Source organism: Zosterops lateralis (genome assembly GCF_965231275.1).
Source record: "Zosterops lateralis genome assembly, chromosome: 6".
In the NCBI taxonomy this organism is placed as follows: Eukaryota; Metazoa; Chordata; class Aves; order Passeriformes; family Zosteropidae; genus Zosterops; species Zosterops lateralis.
The window spans coordinates 37,884,860-37,912,382 of NC_139761.1; the positions used below are offsets into that span (position 1 = coordinate 37,884,860).

Here is a 27,523-nt window from a genome sequence, read left to right on the forward strand (position 1 = left end):
TTTTACTTTTGAATTCCTTTATTTAAAACAAATCAAAAATCCTTCAGAGACTTGCATGTTATCTTTCAACAAAAGTGATGATTAAAGGAACTGAGAAAAAAGTAAACGCACATTTGACAGTAGTTTTGAGAGTGGTATTTATAGAAATGTTAACACATGACAGAGAAGCAGTTATAATACCAATTCTTCAATAAAGAAGCTCTCAGGATTTTTTGGGTTTATTGGAAGGATTTCCCAGATTATGGAATGCTCCAGCTGAGCTACATGAGATCATTTGTCAATCTAGCCACAGAAAATTGTTACTATTGAACCTTCAAGGATTCTGATCTCTTGAATTTATCAGCATTACATTAGTAGTATTAATCATCTTACACTTGCTAAGAGATTTGTATAGAAATACATTCTGAAATATCTGGAATAATATGATCTTTCCCAAATTGTATTCTTATGCCAGAGCTTTCTTAAATACAGCTACCACCCTCAACATAAATAAAACATACCAGGACTTTCATACTGGAAAATATAAATAATTACTCATTATGCAGGCCACTATAATTGGGAAAAAACCCTATGAAATCAGTTTCATAATTTCATGTTTCATGACACTGTGACCAGGCAGCAGTTACAGAACTACAAATCCAGATTTTGGCATGACTGGTTTTCTTATATTTTTGTACACTGGCAAACAAATTTACACTTTCAGAAGCAAAACCACCCTGGATGAGATGGTTTTGGATGATCCTAGACAAAAACAATCTGGAGAGGACACTTCATGGTCCACTGGCTTTCAAGCCTGCAAACTAGGCAAAGGAAAGAAACAAGTTTCTGCCTCTGCTACTAGAACAGTTCAAGTGACATAGTGCAGATTTCCTATTCCTTTTGAGAACACCACAGCCTGTCCCCACCATAGATTCTACTATTGTCCCTGTGAATTCATTCCACAAAGAACAAAAGCTACTCACAGTACTTTGAAAAGTACTCTTAGCTATCTATCACCATGCATTTGTTCTAGTTGTACAATGAAGCCATAGAAATTGAGAAGTTCTCAAATAAAAGGCAGATTTAGAAGCACTGCAGAAACAAATCTGCATGTAAAGAGCCAAATAGGAAAGGGGCAAATATATATATATAAAAAAAAAAAAAAAAGGCAGCTGTAATTTGGCAAAAGTGAGTATTATGAATGCACCTAGTATTTGAGTAGATGCTTGTCTTCAAAATGTTTCAGAGGGCACTTCTGTGGCATGTTCCTGTTTCTCCATTCTCAGATTCAGAGCTCAGAAGAATCAGTTTGTAGATTAAACAGTAGTGTATAAGGAGAGACATTTTTACTGAAACAGTAGTGCAGAAGGAGGTAAGAGAAAGGGCAAAAACCCCAGGATGGACAACATTAAAAAAGCTCCTTTTCCAAGTTGCATGGCAGCCATCTCCCTTTGTTCCAGTTGTACAGGGAATGTTCACATTGGTAGAACAAATCAGGGAGGGGTTGGAGATGTATTGTATGTGCACCAGTAGCAATGCTCTGGGGTATGGTGCTAAGGAGAAAATGAAGTTCTATTCATTACATAGTTGGACTAGAAAGGAATAGGCTCTCCATCCATCAGTGAAGGAATCGAATGCTCATCTTCTGCTCTACATCCACCTTCTCCAAAACCTGCAATAAAATTGAGAAACAGCTACTTAAATCACTGTATATTCTCCTAGAAGGTTTCTTACTCTAGTATTGAGGAAACGGGGAGGAACATGGGATGTCTTCAATTCAGCATGCCAGTCCATCTAGATAAGAGACTGCTGTTTCTCATTGTGGGCTAAGGTCTGCCCAAAGGAAGGAACTTTAGCCATCAAAGCCACAAGAAGGCTGTCAATCAAAATGTAACTAATGTGGTTTCAGTCTGCCAACAGCACAGAAAGGCTTGGATTTCCAAAACTAGATTGTGTGGTAATGCCCAGCCAGGAAATACAAGGGAGAACATAGTAGAAAAAGGGACATGAGCAGTCACTGAAGAGCAAAAATCCAGACCAGAGCACCACTTTGTAAAACTGGGGTGGCATGTTCATTCACTAAATTGCTATTAACACTGAAGCATGAAGACATTACTCTGCTCCAGGCTGTTTCAGGCAATAGACTTCAGTGCTCCAAGATGAGAGTAATTTATGTTTGAAGAAACCTCTGGAAGTCTTTTAGTCCTATCCTTCAAATCCTACTTAAAGCAGGACCAGCTGAATCAGGTTGCTCAGGGCCTTGTCCTGGTTAGGCTTTAAGTACTTCTCCAAGGAAGGAATTTCTACATCTATCAGAAGCTATGACCATCCTCTTAGTAAAAAGTTTTCCTTAAACCAAACCACAACTTCCCATGTTGCAACTTTTTTCTGCCACCTTTTTGTCATCTCCAAGATAAATCTAGTCAACAGCATCTTGTCAATAGCATCCCATTAGGTAGCTGAAATTGTTCTGCTACAGGACAACTTTCTCCACAGACTCCCTAATGGCTCCCTATTATTACCTACTTCAGACTATCAAAACATGTAATTCAAAGTACAACTAACTTAAATACCAGTATTAGTTGTGTTGGTAACAGATGAAATCTACAAATGAAAGCTGATCAGTGCTTTTACAGCAGAAGAATTCATCTGTTCTAACTGTGCTAGTCAGACTAATTGTCTAGAAAAAAGCAGTTGCAAAACAGAAAGTGAAAATTTTTCAGTATATTCAGGACTGTAGCTTTATGTAAGAGTATAAAGAAATATGTGGACTAATTATTAGCACCCTGATTAAAGAAAAACCCAAAACATGACTAATAAAGGGATGAAAAAGCTAGCAGGAGGCTTTGCTCAAATGCAGGCACAACTATTTCAATGACTTCCTCTGTATTGCCATTTGCATTTGTCTGAATGACTTGCTCATTACTGAGCAGCTTCATTTAGTCATTAAAAACAGTTTACAAACCTTTACAAATTCTGCAAAGGAGATGGCACTATCTCCATCTTGATCAGCTTCCTGGATTGTCCTGTCAGCAATGCTGCCCAGCTGTTCATCAGAAATATTTACACCAACCATCATCCGTAATACCTGCAGCATACAAAATAACCATCACTGACATAGGAACACAAGTATCCTTAGTGCTTTCTTTTTGGGTGTACTGTCAAAATAACACCACACAAGATTTTCCTTTAATTAATTTCTAGCCAGACTTCTGTTGTCCTTTGTACATTAAGTCTTTCAGGAAATGCAGGTATCTTTTGCAGCCACCATTGACAAAGAATCCTGCTTTTTCACTAGGCAGCAGGAAGAGGCAGAAACAAGAGAAAACTTTTGGAACTAGGAACGAGTAATTTTGTCCAATGCTTCTACTTTTCCCCCCAGAAAACATACCAGCATTTGAATATCTGCTGTTTGAGATATTTGCCTACAGGAATCTCGAAAGTATATGGTCAAGTGACAACTGCCGTTACCCTCCACATTCAGTAAAGCATTTTCTGAGCAGATAGAAGAGGGCAGTTCCAGTGAAAAGCAAACCTTTTTCTTACATCAGGAACCACAAATTGCCATGTGTACTTCCCAGGATTAGCAGCATGTAATTACTCCTAGCACAAGCCTAGTTTCATACATATGCAGCACTGATGAACTTTGATTACCTTTGCTGCAATTTCAGGAAGTTTTTTATTCTATAGAGAGGATGCACAGAGGATCAGGCAAACAACTTAATCCACTTCAGTGACTGTCCTTTTGAAATACTTTTAGAAGCACCTTTGAAAGTTGTAGAAGGTAGTTCTTAAGGGGCTTAGTGTATTTGTTAAATATTTAGGTGTCACTTCCAAGGAAGGAAGTGCTAGGATCTGCCTAGCCTACCAAATAAGAATAAAGTCTCGTTCCATACAAAGCTTTAAGACAGAGGTAGGTAAGCAAAGACACCCCATTACTCCAGCAGTTCTCCTGAGAAAACTGTTGCAACTCCCCCCTTCTAAGTTGGTATGAAGTGACAGAGAACATCATGATTGAGTCATCCAAAGCAGCCCTGTGCTATTTACCTGGAGAAGCTCATCCCTGGAAATCTTGTCATCTTTATCTAGATCATATAATCGAAAAGCAACTACAAGGAAGAAAAAAAGAAAGCAAGTTGAATTCAATGCCATTATCTTTCTTCATAACAATAGATTTATCTAAAAGAAAAACAGCAAAACTAAGTACTTGTAAGCTATTTTAAGACAATTAGCTTAGAATTTTAATTCACCATAAAACTCAGTTCCATAAGGTGTTATTACCACACACAGGAACAGCATTATTGCCAATAGTAGAAAAATTTTATGTTCACAAGCACTCTGCTTGCAGGGTATTTCCTCAAAACCCCAAGTCATGGAAGAATAATTATCACTAAGATACATACAATTCTTTAATTTCAGAGCAAACCATTTTTACATTACCATTCATTCTCTTTGACTATAATTCTGGATGAGATATGACAGAAATTTTAAGTACTCTGGGCACTGTTGCCAACTTTGATTAACAACAAAGAGCATTTTGCTCATATACTGTAGGCAGACATCCAAATACTTAAGAAAGTACTCAGATGAAGGTGGGGAAAAATATTGTATTATATGGAAGAACTAGAGAAATAAGCACAAAAGTTCATTTGTGTATGGGATGTGACTTATAAATCTGAAATAATTTTGAATACAAACCATTTTGAAACACTTCTGTTATAAGATATTTTGCCAAGTATATATATTACAAAGTGTATATATTACAAGAGTCAACCAATTGCACCGAATTCTAATATAACAATGGCTCAATTGTTGACATTCTGAAAAGATAAGCTTCCAAGTAAATAAATTTAAAAAAAAAAAAAATCAGGCATTAGATGAGATCATTCTGCAGGAAATAACTGTGCAGAAGATCCCAAGCCCCTTTCCTTCACTCCTAAGGAGGAAAAAAAAAAAACCCAACCAAAAAGAAGACAGAAAAATAATTGATTCTCTAGGAAGGTTCATGTTTCTTACAGTGGAGCTTGTTACTTCTGCTGTTCAGTGGTTCTGGTCCATTCTGGTCTTTGCTCTTCTCATTATCTTCTATGGGTCGGAAGTGGGCCAGTGTCCTCATGAATCCACGGAAATTCACCTGGTCCTCTCTGCATAAGCATTTCAGCAGGTCAGTTTTTGGCATACCTTATACAGGCACTTCATTTCAGTAAAGGAAACTATTAATAACTGAAGCATTAGGACCATGTGAACTCTTCCATTCCCACCTCCCCAGGGTTTGGCTGCCTATGCTGTCTCAAGCTGAGATCATGCTGTTATGAGGTACGATGTGAAAAAAAAAGAAGCTGTGAGAAGTCTTACTGAGGGCTCTCCCTTCCTTACCTGCAAAGTCTGCTTAAGATGAATCCCTTGCCCTTAACCCATGCCTGAGCTACACTGCTGCTATGCCCAAATGTAGCAATGTATCTCCCTGATCTGGGCCCTGATTCTCTGCATTGACTTGACACTAGTTTCAGTGCTGTCAAGCACTGGACTCTTGGTTAACCTGACAACAGTCTCTGGAAACGCTTTGTTTTTTGCATTCAAGTGCATATCCTTCTTCTGCAAGTACATCACCCCTTCCAGCTTTGCTGTCACCCTTGGCTCCTGCCTTTGAGGCTGTTATTGTTCACTGCTGTCTGACTCTAGTTTCTGTGGGAACCAGCCATGTAAATACTTCCCAGGATACCTGCTTTCTGGTCAGTAAGCCCTGCCTGGTTTTAGCTGATATTATGACTTTTCATTCAATTTAATCTCCATCAATCAGTAATGACAACTGCAAGAGCAGAAGCAGATTCCATAGACCAATCCAGAGAGGTGTAATGAAGAGAGATGATACTGAAAATTTGATCATATCTTTGGATTTGTGTTAGAAGTGTCATAATCTATGTCTTAAATGTAATAAAAACATAAAATCAACCAACCAAAAAAGCCAATCTAATAACAGTGGTACACTTACTATATCAGATACACTAAGACCAAATTAGTTTATTGTAATGCTTCTTTATACAGAATAGTGTTTGCTTTAAGAACCAAAGTCCATACAAGGTCTGTAATGTCTTCAAAAGTGTTCAGTAGTTTAGGAAGAAGAGTAGGAAACTGTGACAGAAGCCTGAGTTTGTCAATAAATAAAGCACTAAAAAACCTTGCAAAGTCATAAAGTATTTCTCATTAGAGAATCAAAATATGCTGAAGAAACTATGTACCCACACACTGCAGGACAAGTTTTTATTAGTAAATTCAAATTCTGTGCTTTAGTTATCAGCATTTCACTACTATGAAAACTTCTGACAAACTACAAATTTTGTGCCTGCACACAAATTCAGTTTGTTGAAACTCACCCTTCTGGAAAGAAGGCGTTGATAATTCTGTCTCCAAGTGGATTGATGGCAAGCTCTGGAATCCGCTGGAAGTCTTCACGGCTAAGTAAAGCAAGAACACAACAATTCAACATCATGTTGAAGTCAGAGAAGAAGCTACTTTAAAAGAGTTCACAGTAAAACACCCATGGAATTTTATTTCTGCAGCAAGACAGTTGGTGATTTGGAAAATGCAACCTTTTAAATCATGTTTTCTTTATGACTAATGGCACAAAGTAAAGCAAAAGACAATGCCAAACTTATATTGCATTACAAACTAGCAGTACTCATTTACTATGTTAACAACACTTCTCAGACACTAACATAATTTGTGCTAGAAACCTTAGTGTAATGATGACAACTAGTTTGCAATGTAACAAAAGGAGAGCTTCTGAAGCTGCTTTGAAAGAAATTATGGCTCCAATATGAAAATATTGATTGGGGTTTTTTAATAATTATTTTGGTACTTAACCATATGAATTGTCATGACTTTTCCAGACCGCCTCATTTCAGATTCTGGAAGAATACCATACATCTCCATGCATATTATAAGTTATTAGCATGTTCTAATAGATTTTTTTGTTGTTGTTTGTTTATGCAACAAATTTGTATCTTATAATAAATGCCAAATTTCAGATTATTTTAGCTTCAACCTAGCAGCAGTCCTATTTTAAGCTGGCAAATTTACACTTTTACAGGCACCAGTACACGAGACAGAATTTCACTAGTACAGGCAAATACTCACTGCTCTTGCCAGCCATTCTCTTTTTCTAGTCATAATTCTATGTACATAGCACAATATAAACACAGCTATGCTTACATTGTTATTCCCCTGATCTGAACGACATCATGAGTTGTACTGCATACACATTTTAGAACAGTATGACATGAACGCAGGCTTCATTCTCCTATTAGAACTGCACTAATATTTTCTCTTTTCTTTCAACCTAACAGACTGCCAGTGACAGGAAAGTGGGTAATTTTCTTGTGACCAAGGCAGACACACCAGATGTGTCTTAGTGAGCAGGTTTGGTTGTTTTTCCTTACAAAAGAACACAGCAACTTATGAGTTAGTACAAGATGTACTACTTCATAATCATCTAGATTTTAAACAGCAAACAGCAAGGGGGTTTAGCTGTAAAAAGTCCCCACCCTATTCTGTCTGGGTGTATAACCTGACATTTCCTGCCCAATCTCCAGAAATACTGGCAGTTCCCTTTGAGTCAAATGCAGTCCTGCTGGTTTTAAAGCTGAGGTCAAAGTCCCAAACTTGGTTTATGAATGTTTGCGACTTATCAAACCTACGCTCACTAACTAAACTGGCAACAAGGTCTGACTCATGACATCATTAAACAAAAAAACTGGCTTAAGAAAGTAAACAAAAATAGATTTTGATATTATTTAAATATAGAATCTTTTTATATGCTGTGATATTAAAGACAGGGTAAAAAAGAAATTGGCTGACTTTATCACCAGTCTAGCTCGGGAAAGGCAGAGAAGCAAGACGTTCTAGTTATAAATGTATTCTAAAGCACTTTTTGCACCCAGTCACCACCACAGCACTGTTAAGACTCCTAATTACAGTGCATCTGTTACAACATGGTTAAGCTGTCTGACCTTCTGACAGAGTGACCTGACCATATTTTTAAGTTATCCCAGCAAACTTCTGCTCTGACCAGGTCCATGTTATTTTAAGAGGCAAAGTTAACATCCGTTTAGCATGATCAACTTGTTACCAGACCCTTCAGGACTGCTGCATTTTAAGCTATTGCTGAAGGGCAAAGTATGCATTAGTGATTTAAGCAGGAGATGCAGTGATGTGGAATGCCTATGTCCTAATAACAATATTTTACCAGCAGAACTTCAGTGTCAATGCTAACTTTATAACCTAAAAGCAGCAGCTGCCCATTCTTCCATGTAGAGCAAAATCCTAATGCTTCAGAATTTTTTACTTGCATATCATGACTTTTTAGTATTCAGCCTCAGTAGACACTTGGCATTTCAGCCTCCAGTGATTCTGTTTTCTAACAGGAGATTAAAAATTAACCACAAATAACTCCCTGGTTTCAAATCTATTTGTCCTGTCATTATCAGGATTGCAGTAGAGTGCTTTTTTTTGCTTATTAAGAGCACATTACTAAGTGAGTGTTATAACTGAAATAGCTGCAACAGCCATAAAAGCAAATGAATGTGAGGTAAGTTATTCTCTACTTTATAAAGCTAAGCTTTCCTGCAGTCATTATGGACCAACTTCACCTGGCTGAAGCTGGCACTTACATGAAATTTAATACCCTCTACTTCTTATGTGCTCATGCGCAACAAGGCTCTTCTAAAGTATCTTTCCATTAACCCAGCTCTTATGAAATCTTTGCTTAAATGCAACAGGCAAAGCAACCTTTACCTGCACGTGAACATTATGCAGGCCAAGCATTTAATACATATAGCCAGTACATTCACAATTAGATGTAATTTGCAATGAAGAATTTCTAGATTCTAAGCAAGATAAGTACTTATAAGTGTGAGTATTGCCTCCAATGTACAGAACAGATATCAACTGTAAAGGTGGTTCTGCCTTATCCCAAAGGCTGCAAGAAGCCTACGAGACCCCTTTTTTCCATCCATTTCTGGTTGCTCATTCTTCTGTTACTTCTAGACGGTAGCAAAATACTGTTCCCTCCACCAGGAATGAGGAGGGCTATCTAGAGCTGAGGGAAAATAAAATAATGGAAAGGGAAAAAAAACCCCACATACATGTGCATCAGAAGTGGTAGAGGAAAAGAAAGATGCTCAGAGGATACAAGAGAAAAGAAATTACTTGAAGAAGAGAAATAATTAAAAGCAGTAGGGTGTATCATGCAAGCTGGTCAAAAAGATTTAAGAGGTTCCATTGTTCCCTTCCCTTGCTAGCATCAGCTTTGTCATTCATCTAACCTTTTGGTGGTCTAATGTATCCCCCATAAAAAATTCCCTACATTCCTCCTCTCCAATTAGCTTTCTGTTGAATTCACAACTTGAGGCAGTTCAAAAACTTTAAAAAATCCAAGAGCACCACAGCTGACAATGAGGTGCTGGAAGCCTGGAGAAGTTATGGGGAAAGAATACCAATGTTCCCCCCCATCCTTCAGGATTGTGTCATCCATCTCATGTAACTCCATCCTTACACATGCTCTACACAAATGTTAAAAGTTGCTTAACTATCACAGCCCTAATTGGTTCATAAACATAAGGCCAAGAAGTACGCAAAAAGGTGATAATTAGATGAGCAATAAGGAAGGAAAGAAAAAAGGCAGCACGCATGAAGTGTGGTTGAAGATTCAAGTATAGACTATTCCTGTACCCTGTCTTTTCCAATCCAAACCCATATCCTTCCTGTCTTTTCTATTTTAGATAAAGCTAAAAATGCTTTGCATTTTCTTGAGAAAAAGTAAAGAATTCCATATTCAGAGAGCTAGCTTTTACGTTTTGCAATCTTGCAGTATCTGTTTGAACTAATAAGAAGAAGCCTGACATATTTCCAGACCCAGATGGTTCAGTCAGCTGACAAAGACTGACAGATGGTCTGGCTGGCTCATGTTACTCTTCTCTCAGGATCAGAGACTTTCTGAAGTTCTCCAGCAGACACGTGTGAACAGCCTTCATAAACATGAGACATGCATGTACAGCTCAGTGTGTCTATTCTCTGTAGCTACCAGCTTTTAGAACATTTTCGCTCCCTCCCTCCCTGACTATACCAATTACTGTACAGTAAAAACTACTTCTCAAGATTCCAGTCTTTTCTCCAGTGCCCAAGAAACTACTTTTAAGTGGGAGGTTCCATACAAAAGTTACAGGCAAAGATAACAGTTTAGATAAGTACCTCCTTTTATAGCTCTGTACATGTCTGTCTGCAGCTACTAGTAGATAAATTTTGGAACAAAGGTATTCTTGTGTGGTGTACACTACAGCACCAGCCCAACAGGGAGACTCACTAGGCAATCACACACTTATCCTGTTCATGCTATACTATTTCCTCATATTGGAAATCAGCATGTAAGGAAATGTGCACACTGTTTTCCTCCTGAGCTATAGTTAGGCTGTAGACAGAACAAGTATGTTCCAGATTTCACAACTTAGATGTAGCTATGGACAACCCAATCTTTTGCTTTGGCAACTCAGCATGTCACAATATTGAAATCAAAGTTGACAAAAGAATTTTCAAGAACAGTTTTGTCCTGTCTTTTCAAACACGGTTTGTTCAGATGGTGGAAGTCTGAGGGAACTTACTCATTTTATTTAAAAAAAGTGAAGCTAAGGAAAAATATAAAATTTTTCTACACTTTTAAAGAAAGGTGAAGGTAAACTTGACATTTTTACTTTACAGGTAAAAATAGCTGTAGTCACTTAGACAATAACTATGTGAGACGAAAAAAAAGGAAGCAAAAAGTTTTGTCTCTATCAATAACCATCTCTAATATTTCATTTATGTAACTCTTTAAAAATGAAGTGCCTTAAATTGCACATAGGTACACTGGATAGAAACATCCTGCTTTTGATTATAGTTCCAGAACTACCAGGATTAATTATCATCTACCAGATCTTCTGTACAAAGTGCTCTTAACTTTACCCTTCTTCAGAAGGGCATTTATACATTTAAACATTTATTTCATGCCATAAAGAACTGCTTAGCATTTCTTTTCCTAATCATGGTCACATGAGTGATTTTGTCATGTTTGATTTGTAAGTCAAAGGTGTAAGTCATCCTTACGGAAACAATAAATCTTGCTCACAGGAAACAAACAGAAGACATACCCTCTAAACTGTTTGGTGGTAATAGGTAAGTGATAACTTCTTACAAATAAAAGAGAACTTGCTGCTTTAAGACAAGTATCTCAGAAACCAACACCTATGATCTTCCAAGCTGCAGTTCTTGCTCTCTCCTCAATCTTTATTTTTCAGGAAGTAGTTTTCCATCACTTAAAATTAATAGTGTCTGCATTTTGTGGGTACCAGAACAAGTTTAAAAAATTGAATGCCATTGTTTAGTCAGACATGTTTGAGAGTGGGCTGTGCGTAGGGGCCAAGACTGCAAGCTAAGGGATCATAATACACACAGTTGCTGGGATTTTCCAAACAACCTCCACTTCCTTTCCTAAGTACCACATGATTATCAACAATGGAAGTTTACCTCCTCCTGATGCATAATACTGTGAAATTGAGCATTGTGCAACAGACATTCATAGCATATTTAATCAATTACTCCTCTTACATAAACTAACTACAAGCACTTTGACGTTTATACAAACTTTATGCATTTAGTGAATTTACTGTTGGATGGGAACATGGAAGAGTTGAGAAAGAACACGCCCTGGGTTCAAATTGTGCTAGACTAATCCAGTAGCCACCACCTTTATTCATCAATGAATATTAAACTCACACATAAAGTTTGAAAAGGCTGTTAATGCTCTTTTCCAAATAATTTTAAACATTAACCTTATCCACAATCTCATCAGTTGATCTCTACATCAGAATTCCCAATGCTACAATTTATATAATGCATTGGTTTTAGTGTCAGAGTGGGCCTTTGGAAGTTCCTGCACATCCCACCCCAAGCCAATTTTTAACATGCACAATCCATTTAGTCATCCCTTCAGCTATGCAAGTCTAGAAATTTACAGTACAGCCACAGTTCAAATCACTGGAGTCAATCAGCTTCAAAACGTACACAAGGCAAAAAGAGAGGGAGAGTATTTTTAACTCAAAATAATCACTCTGTAGTCCTGTTTACCATCCACATCCAATTACTTAAATGCTGCAAAGTCAGCAATTTCTGGCATCAGAAGGAACTGCACATTTCCTTCATGAAAGGAAACTGCAGTAAGCCCAAACTACTGCCAAAGACCATATATCTTACAACTTGCCAGAGGTGATTCCAGCATTACAGTTAGCTTGGTTTATAGGAAAGCCTATAGCTTTTCTGGGTTTGTAGTGCATCCTACAGTCATATTTTACAAGATTACATACAAAACCTCAGGTGATGCCTGAATCACTGAATTTGACTGGGATAGAGCTACTATGAAAGAAATTAACTCTGTGAGAGCCAGATCTCATGTTACAACAATGTCCCTTTCCCCTTCCTACTCTCTCTTGCATTCTTCTTCAGCTTTCCTTTCAGCATTCACCCTGTATGGTGAATGGGAAACAAAATCCATGAGAGTAGGGAAGGCTACAGAATGACAGCAGGCAGAGATGTATTTTAACAGGCCATCATCTCACCAGAGTTTACCTTTTGGTTGAGAATACTCTTTCCAGCAGACTTGGTCCGTCAAAATGAAAAATATTTTGCAGATAAAGATTCATCTTTATTTAATTGTCTAAGCTGTAAGAAACCAGTTTAATTCTGTAGTTTTCAAATTGTAGATGGCAAACAAACACTAAAGATCTTAGAATGTCCTGCATTACCATTTTAAAAAATAGAATGTTTGTTTACTCACAATGACTTGGTTCCATCTCTTTTTTTATTTTTGAGCATACTAATAGACATGGGTGTTCAACAAGAGGTGCAAAGTTAAGTATAGTAAATGGAGCGCAGATCCAAGTAGTGTGTAAAGACACTGGATATCAGAAACAAGTATAGATCTTTTTTCCTATGGAAGCCAGGATAAAGATGACATAGCAGAACCATTCTCCTAATAAATAGTACAAACAACATATAAAGAAAGGTAAGAAATAACAATCTAAAAGTGTTGTTTCACAATTCTGAACATTTTTATATGACTTTGAATACCAAATCTGAACTTTCTCCTATTAACTACTACAAACCTTCAACACTACAGTAAAGACAGTTGGTACTTAGAGCACCTCGGTTTAACAATTAAACCTTTCATGTAGACAGTAGGTATGAAAGAACTTCTTACAATGGCTCAGTGATTTACCAAAGAGAAAAACACACCGACATCCCTCAACAGCGAGCCACCAATACAGATGTGCCAACCCAAGTACAGCTGAGTTACCCACCTAAGAGTGCCATTTTCTCCTTTGTCCAGGCTGGTGAAGCGACTGTACAGGCGGGTGATTTGACTGTGGGAGACTGCAGGAAAGAAGAAAGAAGATGACAAATTAGCATGTCAATGATTCCTCATAGGAGCAGACCTCATTACACTGAACTGCGCTGTTGCCAGAAGCTGTGTTCAAAAAAGGGTTCACACAGAACCAGTTACATTGAAAGCACAGGACAATGAGCATTTAGGGACTTTGTGAGCTATAAATCACAGCTCAATATTCAGGAATCTACAAATTAGCTTATTCTTCAAAATTTTGTCTAACTCTGTCTTGTACCCATTTCTACTTTTGATCTTTAACAATTTTTGGTTATCTGAGTCAGTTAATGTCAATTAAAAAGAAAAAATATTTGATTCGCAGTTCTACTTTATTTCCTTTAATTCCTTTACGGCTAGAAAAAATCTGGACACAGCTTACACTGATGACCTTTATATCACTCATGACACTAAAGATCCCTGCTATAGTATCTCCACTTCTCTTTTGCCTGTCTCTACTCCCATTGTCTTTTTTCCAGCTAAAGATGGTAAGGGAACTCAGTTTCTCTGCATCTGGAAAGTGGTCAGAAAGGCCTTAATTTTTATTTTATTTTTGTTCCTTTACAGGACTGCTGAAATCTGAACATTTTGGGCTTCATAGAATAAGACAATAACCTGACTTGGAAGAAACCCAGAAGAATCATCAAGTCCAGCTCCTGGCCCTACACAGCACTATCCCCAAGAATCCCACCATGTGCCTGAGAGCACTGTCCAAACATTTCATGAACTCTGTCAGGCTGGTGCTGTGACCATTTCCCTGGGGATCCTGTTCAAGTACTCATTCACTCTCTGGGTGAAGAACCTTGTCCTAACACCCAACCTAAACCTCTCCTGTCACAGCTTCATGCTTTTCCCTTGGGTCCTATCACTGGTCACTAAAAAGCAGAGATTAGGAAGGCTTTGTTCCAGAACTTGGAGCCAAAGATAGATATATTATTAAATTTAATAGTAGTTTTTAGATGCTGCATTAAACCAGCAATATTTTGGTGCCCAGTCCTCTGTTAAGATTTCTCTGCCTCCAAGGGAGTCAACAGCTCCTCCCAATCTGGTGCCACTGGCAATGTTATTTAGTATGCCTTGGAGTCCTGCTTCCAAGTTGTTTACGAAGATGTTAACAAGAACCAGCCCTGAAATGGAGCCCTGCAGAACTGTATTAGTGACTGGTCACCAGCCTGATGTTACCCTGTTCACTGCAACCCTTTGTGCCCAAGCTGGGAGCCAACTGCTCACAAAATTCATTTCCGGGCTTCTAGGACATGGAATTAAAAATTTAAAAGCCTATTTCTAAAGAAATTTGAGAAAGAGTTGGGATACAAAGCAAGCAGAAAATTATTGCAGACTTTAAATCTGCAGCTTGAAATGCAAATTACAAAGGCAACGTTAAGTTCAGCATAACTGTGTTAACCTTACCAAGGTACTAGACAACAACTCCAGCTATTAGACAACTAGACCTTTAGTCTGTGATGTGAGTGGGATAAACCTATATAGAATAGCAACTCCTCTAACACTGAAAGAACACTTGTCCTGGTTTCAGCTGGGACAGAGTTCATTTTCTTCTTAGTAACTGGTACAGGGATGTGGTTTTGGGATTTCATAGAATAACGATGACAACACCGTGTTGTTTTGGCTGTTGCTAAGCAGTGCTTACCCCGAGCCAAGGGCTTCTCAGCTTCCCAGGCTCTGCCAGTGAGGAGGTGCACAAAAGCTGAGAGGGAGCACAGCTAGAACAGCTGATCTGAACTGGCCAAAGGGATCTTCTGTACCACAGAACATCATGTCTGGTGGACACTGAGGGAATTGGCCAGGAGGAGCCAGTTGCTGTTTGGGGACAGGCTGAGCATTGGTCAACAGGGGGTGAGCAGTTGTACTGTGCTTCACTTGTCTTTCTTGGGTTTTATTTCTCTATCCCCTTTTCATTACAATTAATATTATCATTCTTGTCAAAAACTTTTTAAATTGTTATTATATTTTACTTTATTTCAATTATTAATCTGTTCTTATCTCAACCCCTGGGTTTTACCTCCCCTCTCCCCCAGCTTCTCCCCCACCATGACAGGGAGTAAGAAAGCATCTGTGTGGTACTTAGTTGTTGGCTGAAGTTAAAGCACAACAAGGCCCTACAGGAGATCTTGGCTTTTCAGTCTTTTCTGATTAAGTTAATAAATACATGAAGTAAGACTGAATTGAATGTTAATGTTTACTCAGTAAAGGTGTGATTGTCTACAATGTTAAAACTAGGACTTAATGCAATTTTCAGATTTAGTAGTTTAAAAAGCCTTCACCAGGACATGCACAATGCTTCTCTTACTTGCTCAAACTTATTTGGGAAGAGGTTGCACAGTAGTTGTTTGATCTGTGACAAGCGAGACAAATTTCTTTTTCCAGGTTTGTTCTTTATTTCTCAAGGCTATTTGTTTAGGTTCAACAGTTCCCTCCTTTAGCATGACCTGCCAGCAACCGGGTTTTCACAAACACCCCCCTCCAGCCTTCTTGTCTCCTCTGCAACTTTCATTCTTTGCATAGAATTGGGCAATTTGCTCAGTTTCACCTAAGGCAACTTCTCTCCAAAAAGACCGGGCAGCTTGCTCACTTTCAAGTTAAGCAACACACACAGAGAAAACAAGTATTAGTACTCTAAGGACTTTGAACATCTGCATTTCTGATTTAATGTCTTTGATAACATAATAACAACCGATGATAAAAAAAAAAGAAGGCTGGAGTTAGATCTCCTATTAGAAGTCCCATACTCCCACTCCTCCCTGTAAACAAAGAAGGTGATGAGAATTCTACTCAGCTACCATTTCCAAACTGATGTCAGCATCTCCAATTTTGGAACCTCTCTGTAACAGCGAGTATGTGAGAACTAGTACGTAGCTGTTGACAGGAGAAGTGATATTTTCATTAACGTCACACTAGACAAAAAGCATATCACAGCTCTGTGAAAAAGGAGGATGATTCAGGTTCTCCACTGTGTTCTGTTGTAATTTCCTTTTGGCTCTCATCCGTCACAAAAGCTGTGTCATTGGACATTTTTCAGTGCATTTGCCAGCAAACAAAGATTCTCCTGAATACCATTAAGATCTACAATTTATGACTGCTTCTTAAAAATCCAAGGTTCAGGCTTAAAACCAGCTGAAACATCATTTTATCTCTACTGCTACCCCACTAAGATTCTTCTAAAAGTTTAGGGTCAAGACCTCTAAATTAGGAGTTGCTCCCTCTATTTTACTTATGTTAAATCACTGTAAATCATTTTTAGCAATTTTGTAATCATTTTTAGCAATTAGACATTCTTGTCTACAACAGTAGCATAAACTCATATAAATATATTTATATACTTAGAAAAATAAATAAATATCCATCAGAAAAGTCTATTATCATCTGCTACCATGCAAACATTTTTTTCTCCTAAATTTAGGTATGAGCATTGGTTCATTATTAATCCTTAGGTAGAGTGCTCTAAAGCATGGAAACAAAGGGTGTGAACCAAATAGTTTGAATACTGCTACATTCCAACGACTTTCCAAAAGCTTTCATCAGAATGCAGATAAGCAACATCTTGTGCCTCTCATCTTTTTTTTTTATAGTTGTTACTGAAATATCAAAGCAATTAGGATGACTTCAAGGTGTTTTCACGCTCAAATTTCAAAATGTTTCTGTGCAAAGCAAACAATTACCAGACAATGACGTGAGATTTACGACTGTCAACTTCAGGCTTCACACCTGCTGCTGGGAACCTGATGCATTATCTTTGCAAATGTCTCTGAACTTATGCTACAAAGTGCTTTTCACTACCACAAAAAAAAAAAAAAAAAAAAAAAAAAAAAAAAAAAAAAAAAAAAAAAATTTAATCCAAGCAAATTTCATTCATGAGATTGTGTCATTGCACGGCTTTTTGAAAGACTATGCTTCAAGTGCCCTAAAAGGCATGTTCTTAACCTGTTCTGCTAAAAAATATTAACATAGTTTCTCACTCGTGTCAGTATCATTAGCTATTCAGTTTTGTGCTACATGAAACTGAGCAGAAGTTATATAATTCCACAACTAAACTCAATCAAATTGGTTAAGTATTCTACTCCATGCTTCACACCTACCCCAGATGAACTGCAGAAAACACATTAATCCTTGGGAGAACTTATCAGACCAAGATGGACTTGTAATGCTGCCAGATTTTTTCATGTCTACGAAGTCCCTTTCTCAAACTCTTCAGTAGCTGAAGTACCATCAGCATGCAGTTTCCAACAGACCACAGCAGTCTATTCAGTAGCACTACCTTAGCATTCTGCCTGTGAACTTTGATCCAGATAACCAGTGCTTGGGTTTTTTCCCCACCTTGTATAAATATTTTCACCTATATGAAGTATGTAACAGTGCTAACAGCTTGGTGGAATTTTCCATCTACACAGAGAAGTATAAAAAGCAGAGAAAAATCACATTCCCAAACTGCAGTTACAGACTGGGGTGAAGAAGAAAATGATTGATAAAGCCAGTGAAACACACTGTGATGACTTGCAAGCAAGCATGAGTCAGAGATTAGCAATGGCTCATTAACAGAATTGTATTACTTGTAAAATTGACTAGATAAAACACGGGAAAATGAACAGATCTCAGGTCACGAAGCTGAAAGCCACCAGTCATGACTTTAATCACCCTCTGATGATACAAGAAAAACATTTAGAAGTTAACTAAAGTCAAGTGGATTTATTCTTAGGATGCCTATATAGCCATGGTAACAGTATTTCTTTAACTATCACATAAGTAAACTTTTAGGAATAAAACACCACAGAGAATAAATCAAGTAGCAGCATAAGGAAAAATGTAAAACCTTCTGGAAAAATATCCCACATTTGGGGTTTGGTTTTTGAAGCATCTTTATAAATGAGAAGAGGCTACCTTTATTCCATGATCTTTGTGATTAAAAAGAAAAAAAGCCACAAAAAGCTGCTGCTGGATAAGCAGACTTTGACATCCCTACTTGTTTATCACAGCCTTCCTGTAGAAGGTTTTCATGACAGATGGAAAAAGGATCATGGAAACTATGTTAACTCACTCAGCCTGCCACTACACCAGCACCAGTGCCATCTTAATATTCTTCCATTCCTCTTCTGTAGCCACTCATTTTCTGACACAAACAAACTATCACTTAAGAAGAATATATGATCCCATTTATATTGGAAAGAAAACTGAAGAAAGCATATTCAAGTAACAGGAACAGAACAGAAAGCATATTCAGAAGAAAATTTGTTAGCTGGGCATAGCATGTTGACCTGAGAAGTCTCCTGGGGAAATGAAGAGCAAAGTGATACTTACGATATTATGACCTCTGCTCCCCAGCTGGTCAGGAGGGCATCCTCCATTTATTATCATTTAGTATTTTTTAGAACTCCCAAGCAATCATTCTATCAGGCAAATTAACAACACTGGAGTTTCACCTCCTCTAAGGTATTTTATGTTTATGGAGAACAACTCGATCAAATACTGCAGGGCAAAGTATCTAAATATTAGAGTCCAGCTTAAATAATGCTCTCCCAGTTGCTGACTAGTACATGACTTTTCACTTCTTTTTAGTTAGTAACACCTCTCACAAGTCACATCCTTTACGGTTTAAATGCCGCTCAGCATTCATTCTGAACACCATTAGGCAACTTCAGCACTATCCCCTGAAACAAACCACACTTGGGGGGAAAAAAAAAAATTACTATCCAACAGTTTCTCTGGATTAAAAACTGAGGGAAACTCCAGCACCAGACATCGACAGACAACTCTTCAAAACGCAAGGAGTTACCCCTGACCGGATACGACACCACCACACACGCCAAGAGCGCCGCTTCCCTTCTATCCCGCTGGGATCTCGCCGCCGCCACCGGCAGCGCTGGGGGGGAACCAGAGGCGCTTCCCAGGTTTCCGCGGGCCTGCGGGACACGTCCGGCACACCGCGGGGGCTGCGGGGGCCGGGACCGGGCACGGCCCGAGGCCAGCGCTCCGGGCAGGGCCCCCCCGGCCCCGGGACCGCCAGGGCCCCGCTCCCGCTCCCGCCCCGCCCCGCCGCGCTCAGGGCCCCGCACTCACAGCCCGTCTCCTTCTTGATCTCCTCGATCTCCTCGTCCCGCAGCAGGGTGGACGCCCGGGAACCCATGGCCGCCGCTGGGCCCGAGGGGAAGGGAAGGGAGGGCCCGGGGGAAGAGTTACGCAGCCGAACAGCAGCAGCGACGGCGGCGCCACAGCCGCCCCGGTACAGGCCCCACGGCGGCCGCGCCGCTGCTCCGAGGCGGAAGGCGAGCGCACTCCGACTGCCGCGGCCCCGCCCGCCGCCTCCGCCCGGCCCGGCCCGGCCCCGCCTGCCCTTCCCGCCTCTTCCCGCCCCTTCCCGCCTTTCCCGCCCCGTCCCGCCCCTCCCAGGGCCGGCGGCCACCCCCGGGCCCCGCGCACGCGTGTGGGAAGCGCCGTTCGGCCCGCCTTGTTTCCTTCCCCAGTTCGTTCCTGTGCCCGGTCTTGCTTTGTTTTGCAAATCGCAGAATCGCAGAACGGGTGAGGTTGGAAGGGACCGCAGTGGGTCAGCACATGGCACAGGGTCCCACCCAGATGATTCTTGAATATCTCCGGTGAGGGAGACTCCACAGTCACTCTGGGCAACGTGTTCCGGTGCATGGTCACCCACACGATAAAAGTTTTTCCTCATGTTCAGCTGGAACTTCCCGTCCATCCATTTCTCTTGTCCTATTGCTCAGCACTGCTGAGGAGAGCCTGGCTCCATCCTCTGACATCTTCCCTTTAGACACTGATAGACATGGAAGAAGCCCACACACAATCACCTCTTCTTGAGGCTGAACAGGCCCAGCTCCCTCAGCCTTTCCTCCTAAGAGAGATGCTGTATTGATGTTGACCATTCATCCTCGTTGCACTCCACTGGTTGCTCCAGGAGCTCCACATCTCTCTCGTTCTGAGGAACCAAGAACTGGACACACCACTTCTGATGCAGTCTCACCAGGGCTGAGTAGAGGAGCAGAACCAAGCCCCTAGATCTGCTGGCAATGCTCTTCCCAGTGCAGCCCAGGACACCACTGCCCGCCTTGGCCACAGGGGCACTGCTGGCTCAGGGACAGCTCTTTGTCCACCAGAACCCCCAGGTGTTTCTGCAGAACTGCTCTCCAGCAGGTCAGTGGTAATGATAAGCTTTTACCCCAAAGAGTGGAACCTGATGTATGTCTGTATTTTTTCCCCCCTCCTTAATGTCAGTGAAGAACTTGGAAACTGGCAGAAGCACTCCAGGATTAAGGATAATTTTTGGTCATGGAATAGTTCAATGGTGAGGCTTTGCTTACTGCATTTTGGGGCAGGGGGGTCATGCCCACCTATAGTTCACCATTTTACATCCTTTTTTGGGTCATGTCTGAATTATTTAGTTTCATTTTTTCTCCTAAAATCGATAGGAATTAGAATGATGTATAAATCGCACAGCTTTTGTCCCCCAATTATCTATAATTAAATAATAATAATAACAACAGCACCACCTCACTTTGGGAAGGTCTTGGGACTGCATTGCATTAAAGCTTACTGGTTAAATAACAGTGGTTAATGTCCAATGAGAGAGACTGCTAACAAAAGTAACTATTCCCAAAATAATCAGTTGAGACAGGAGTGCCCCCTGTTTACATCCTGAAGGCAAGTTCATTGTATATGTTGTTGTACATGTGCAAGACTCCCTTATGGGCTGTGCTGGGAAGTTAAAATGCTTAAAGTTCACACTAACTTGGTCTTACTTTTATTCACACAGGCAAAAGCATCTCTATTAAATGATCTGTTTATCTGAGCCTCCTTCCCTAATGGCATAAATATGGGATTATTTAAGAGAAACATTTCTAATGTATGAAGGTCCTGTGCATTTCTATTGGCATCTGCTTTGCTTTGGGGATAGGAGCAAAGTGCTGAGGGGCAACTAGCTAGAAGGCATCTACCAAGTGATTAACTTACTCCATTTTGCCTTTTTTTATACTTGCTTTATTCTATATGCAATAGTCTGTAAATTAATTAGTTGTAGTTCAATACTGACATTGTTTCTGATGAGATACTTACGTCATTACACTTAACTAGTCTTTCACAAGTGTCCAAACATTGCTTTTCAGCACTAGAATATAAATTGTTTCTGTCTGAATTAACCAGAATCAGGGGAGGGAACAGCAATGCTTTTTGAGTATATTGAAATGCTTCCTTTCACAGGAGAAGGGATGGGATGTACTTGCTGAAGGAACCACAACTTACATTGAATATAATTCTGAGTTTCAAACTCAGTTGTGCCAAGTTTGTTTTCCTCAGCTCTGAAGAGGTGAACAAGGTATATAAGGCTTCTTCCAAGGTAAAAGGTTCCTCCAAAGTATTGTTTACAATTCTTCTCTCTCACATTTTAATCTCTTTTTTTTTTGTTTTGTTTTGTTTTGTTTTGTTTTTTGTTTTGTCTGTTTGGTTGGTTTTGGCTTTGGTTTTTGTTTCTTGTTTCCCAGTAGTGTTCCTAGGTAGAAGAATTTCCTTGGTTTGTTTCCTTGTCAGCTTGTGGTTTCAGGGAGAATTTCCTATGAACATTTCACCTGTGGTGGAACTGTTCCAGAACAATTGCACAGAGAAGTTAGAGTTACATAGATGCTCTCAAAACATTTATAAGCATGCCTTCAGAAAGCTAGTAAAAATATATTTCAAACTCCTGCAGACCCATGCTCCTAGATGGCTTTGCTTTGAGTCTTCTCACAAGATCACATTTGAATAGTTTATTCTTCCTTGTGGTCCTGTGATGTTACCATTTTTTTATGATTTTATATCTTCTATTTTACAACAGTCAAGTTTCAGTGATGCAACTGGTTTTTTTCCTATTGATGAGCTTGTATAATTGCCCTCCAATTACAGTACCTAACTAATGGATCAAATATTATTGATTCAGGGTAAAGACTTACATATATTTAATTTGAGTGGTTCTTGAGCTCCGGTCAGGTACCTCATTCTTTGTACCTTGAACTCCAATTTTCCTTAAGACTGTTGCTGATCTTTGCAGTGAATATGTGTTCAGGTTCTGCTTTCACCTTATATTTTCAGAATAAATGTGAAAATTTATCTGAGATAAGGCCTTTTTTGTGGAAACTAAGCCTATTGTTGGGTAGCTTCAGGATCTGCTTTAAGAACCATGCACGCTGAATTAAGGAGTTGCTTCATATGCAGCAATTTGTTTTCTGAACAGAGGGTATTGCATGAAATATGTCTCTTTCACATTGTCTTGGGTTGTAGTGTAGGATGTACACAAAGTAATCACCCTCTTCATGAGCTGTTGGAACCAGATGGGGCAGTGTTTCCCAGCCCCCTTCCTTTGGGCTCTTTCTGCTAATGGCCCATCAACGACTTGCCCATGACTCACAGGTAACTCCCTCCAGGAGTTATCTCTGTTTAATGGGCCATCAAAGACCCACTTCACAACTCCTCATCCCATTTTGAGATGCTCTGCCCAGGGGGAGGAGCCAAGCATTCTCACTTGGTTTGAATCTGGGATTTGGAACAGTACAAGCAGCCCTGACCTACTGGATTCCCAGAGGAGCAGAGCTACCAGACCTTTCTACAGGATCACTGCTTCAGGAAGAGCACCTCACCTGGACTGCTTCCACCATCCTGCTCAGGTTGTATTCTGATTCTGTCAGTGGTCTTTTGTATTATTGCATTTATTTAATTTTATTTTACTTTTTTACCTTTCTTCTTATTAAATTGTATTTCTGACTTGGAAATAGAGTCACTCATTCACTCGTTTTGCTTTCAAAACCACGACACATATTTCACCAGTGTGGACATTTTAGTAATGTTTTGACTTCTGCGTTAGGTTTGGTTGTCTTGCTTGCTCAGGTGCACTTTAAGCTGTTGAAGTGAACAAACAAGCAGGCAGAACCAAGCAGATTGTGGCCCATGGAGTTCTCCCTCTGTTTCCTTAGAGAGCCATCTCAGGGCCTTAGATAGCTCAAAATATTCCCTCTGAGGTAATTCTCTCTGGATAGTAGCCAAGCAATGTACTTAGTCTTTGTCAGACAACATTTTTCCCAGAGATTATTATCTCTTGGTTTGTCTGTACCAGAACAGGATGTATTCTGAGAGAACAATGGTAACAGAAAGGTAGGTACAGAGCTTGTTATCTGCAGACATCGGAAGGAAACTGGCCTGCTTTCCAAAGTGTTTATCCTGTAGCTCTTACCAACTGTAAAGGTGGCTAAGCAGCACAACTGATTTTTTGGAAAAATCAAAGTGCTTCAGCCAGTGAGCATTCCTCTTGCTGACTATTTTAATCTTATACTTGTTCCCGAAATGTGTATGATGTGATAGGTAACTCAAAGCTCAGTAAAACTTTTGTCCTTTGGATTTGTGCTGTCCGTCAGGTGCTGATCTGGTTGTGTGGTTCCTGATCTGACACATATACAGGTGTATACCCACACAGGCACAGATCCAAAATCAGCTTGTTCTGTTCACCAGAGAATGGTGACAGGAGTGCAGGCCTGTATAGACTAAAGAAAAGATTGTTGCATTTACCTGGGTAGTGGGAGAAAATACAATCACAGAATGGTTTGCATTGGAAGAGACCTTAAAGATCATCTAGTTCTAGAGACACCTTGCATTAGATCAGGTTGCTCAGAGCCCCACCCAGCCCAGCTTTGAACAATTCCATCCACATCTCCTTTTATACAAAATACATACTTTGGTCATTTTACAATAATTGGCTGTTTGTATATTCTCCACAGCTGAGATGCTAAGTGTCTCAGCTATTTCACTGGCCATTCACATTCATATTTAACAATTCAAATACCAAATACGGGATTAAAAAAAAAATACCAAGGGTTGATGTGATCTGTCTGTTAGTTTTGTCTTTGCAACAATCTTTCCCCTTCCCTAGCCAAGCCTGGAAATTAGGGTGCCCTCTGTTTTTAGTGCATGTAATATTTTAAGCTGAAAACTTTTTGTTTCATTGTGTATCATAATGACAAAAAGTAGTGCTGCAGTTCACTTTTAAACAGACAGGTTTTTTTGTCGAATAACAGAGCTGGGGTCATGATCTTGGCTGTAGGCATTTAAATCAGACAGTTCATGCTTCAAGTCACGCATGGCTGGTGCTGTGTTTCAGACTTTCTCTTTACCAGTACAGTGTCCTTCAGTGTCTTGGACACACAGGTAACCTTCAAAAGTATTCTGTCTGGGAACAAAAAATTAACCAAGAGAAACTTCAGGGCATTCTCTCAGAAAAGGTCAACGTTACTAGAATGTGGCAGTTGTTGAACTGTGTAAATGTCGTGGCTTTGTTCTAGCTAGAAAGAAACTGCAGGCAAGGCTGATAGAGTCTTGTGTAGACCCATCTTAAAAGGTAGTTACTACCCAATAATAGCAGCAGATTTAATGTGGGTTTTTTTTTAAAAGATGTATTGGCTGTTCTTGATCAAACATGGAACAACCTCAGGCTACTGTGACTTAAGCAGGAGCCAGGTCAGATTGTGCATTATGTTCTTTGTTCTTTCTGCCCCTTGCACATGTGTAGAAACAGATTCAAATACAGGCATCCAGTGCTGGGAAGCATCCACTGGTAAAAGCAGAGGTGAAAATGAGGGAACAGGCCAAGTTATCACAAAAATCTGATTTTGCTGGTGCTGGCCCTGGTGGTGTGGTGGTTAATAGGTGACTAACAGGAGAATTAAGAGCCTTTTGAAGAGAAGAGAATAACACAATGGCTGTGATCTTTCATAATGGGCATGGATGTATTATACATAGTTATGTATGGCTTGTGCTTGCATATATAATAACTTTTCATGTCATAGATATAACTGCCTGTAGTAACTCCTCAAAGCCCTAATCTGGACTATGTAGTAAGCTTTTTTATGGCACAGGTTTCTCTCAGTTACTTTTTAATCTTAGTTTGGTCTTTTGCCCTTAAAAATTATGTTATTTCATTACAGATCAAATAACAGTCAGTGTTAAGTCTTGACTGTATGAAAAAGGTAGAACTGAAAATTCCCACCAGCAGTCCCAAAGGTACTGGCTAGAACATGAAAGAGTGGAAATAATTAACCAGGACTACCCACACTAGGATCCAAGGTACACAGAATTGCACTCATTGTTCTCTTGTCTTGGTATGAGCTGCCGTCCCTGCTTTCCTTGCACCAATAGTTCTTTAGGCTTGGAGATTCAATTACTCTGATTCCTCAGCCTGAATCCTACTTTTAATGGAAGGAAGCGACTGACATAGTCAGATTTCAGGTACCCTGCAGTGTACCTGATATTGTGGAATTAAGCTGTCTTGTCTAATGCTCTGTACTGCTGGAAAAATAACTGGGAGGTACTTCTGAGCAACTTCTCACAGATGCTTTTTGTGAAACACTTCCTGGAGACAGCTTCTCAGTGTTGTTAAAATGGGAACAGGCTGGGTACAAAAGTGAGACTCTGCATAAAAAATGCAGCAATGGAATTAAGAACTCTATGGAATCAGGCCTGCAGAATTTGAAAAGCATTATCCCTGGTTTTGGCCAGTGGCTGCAATAGTTCATTCCTTACAATAAGTAAACCAATATAATTAACACACCATTTAGAGTGTAGCAGTGTTCTGATGTTCACTGTTTTCCCCAGTGATGTTCTTATAATACTTTAAAAAATCACTGTTGAAGTAATTTGTAATAAAGTTTGATACTGCCATTTTACATTTGACTTTCTTGGGGGCAGGGGTTGTGTATCTGTTGGGCTCTAGCAGCCTAAAGAGCTGCACAGTGAGTAGGCAACTGGCTGTTGTTAGTGCTTACATCCCTAACCTTGCTTTCTGGGCATCCTACACTCTGAAACTCCTGCCTATTATAAAATATGGGTTGCATATCTGTGTACTACCAAAATGAAAACTGCAATTCTTCCTAAAGGTGTGTGCTGAAAAAAATACAGAGAATTTGACAGCTTGAGAGAGACTTTCCATAAGACAGGAGTACATGAGTCTGTGAGTTAAGGTTAAGCAAGTTAAACAAGTGAAGAACTCACTGCTGCCATCTGATTCCATAGATCAGTGCAAACAGGTTAAAAGGATGAAACCAGGAACAGAAACAAGCAAACACCATGCCATGCAGTTGGCTGCTGGAGGCTGTTTCCTGCTTTTCTTCTGGCTCTATGTGTTGTCAAAGATGAGTCATGCTGGCAAAATCAGTTTATAGGCGAAAGGTTTATGACAACTTACCTATTCTTTCATTATGTTTTCCTTATCTTACAACATTAATTTAGTTTCTGGATAAAAGGTAAAACTGTAAGTATCTGGGAAAGTATCACTGTATGTTTACTCTCTTCTGAGAGTACTGGGCTAGAAGGAGCCATAGACAAATAGAACATAAAACACATGTAAGTAATTCTTAAAACCTAATCTACCCTTTTACATAATAGCTTTAAGGAGTCAGATTGCTAGCTCTGCAACTGCAGTCAGAATGGTGATTAATTTGCTTGTAGCATACATCTAACATGAACTGTCAAACCTCCACATTCTTTGCCTTGGATTTATGGACATTGGTCATGGCACCTTCCATCACATGTTGCTGATGCTCTGCAACTGTTCTGCAGTTTTCAGTGACAACTCATGGGTTCCTTCTACACCACGTCTGCACATTACAGGTGAAGATACTTTCCAGTGGGATGCCATCATGAAGTGCAGACAGCAGGTGACTTCAGTGAGTGATTGAATGAGGCACCTTCTGAAGACTCAGTTGTGAGCTGTCCTTTGCCCATCTTGAGATGTTTCTGTGAAGTTCTTTTTTAAGAGCAAGGCAGTAAGCAGTGATTAAATTGATGTAGTTAAGGACATTTTGTAACACTACCTTGAGAGACAGGTGCAAGCATTACTTGGCATCCGTGCTTATGCTGGTATTTCCTAATAGCTCATTTGAAATTCAGGTTTCGAAGAACCACAAAGATTGTACAATACAGGCTATATATAACTTGGTGGGAAAATGTTCTGGATATCTTAATATTTTTTACTAATTTTGAAACCTAGTTTCAACAGAGCAAGTTGCTTAAAATGAATCCTGAGTCATATGGGGAAAAGGGGAACTT

At 39.6% G+C, this 27,523-nt stretch overlaps 2 protein-coding genes across 2 annotated transcripts in view; one reads left to right on the plus strand and one right to left on the minus strand.

Moving 5' to 3' along the window:
- Positions 1–19,706, minus strand: CHP1 (calcineurin like EF-hand protein 1). Its single transcript, XM_083863064.1, has 7 exons — positions 19,514–19,706; positions 13,365–13,437; positions 6,354–6,434; positions 4,996–5,123; positions 4,027–4,088; positions 2,945–3,067; positions 1–1,651 (listed from the first exon to the last, which is right to left on the minus strand). Exons 1-7 carry the CDS (start codon positions 19,578–19,580, stop codon positions 1,598–1,600), a joined length of 588 nt encoding a protein of 195 aa, XP_083719190.1. The 5' UTR covers positions 19,581–19,706; the 3' UTR covers positions 1–1,597.
- The window catches only part of EXD1 (exonuclease 3'-5' domain containing 1), a gene marked incomplete at its 5' end in the record, with an annotated part of 14,662 nt that continues 6,717 nt past the window's right edge, over positions 19,579–27,523 (plus strand). Inside the window, 5 exon segments of the mRNA XM_083862613.1 lie at positions 19,579–19,972; positions 23,330–23,350; positions 23,353–23,393; positions 27,035–27,097; positions 27,103–27,141. Of these exon segments, the coding sequence (XP_083718739.1) occupies positions 19,579–19,972; positions 23,330–23,350; positions 23,353–23,393; positions 27,035–27,097; positions 27,103–27,141 (558 nt within the window).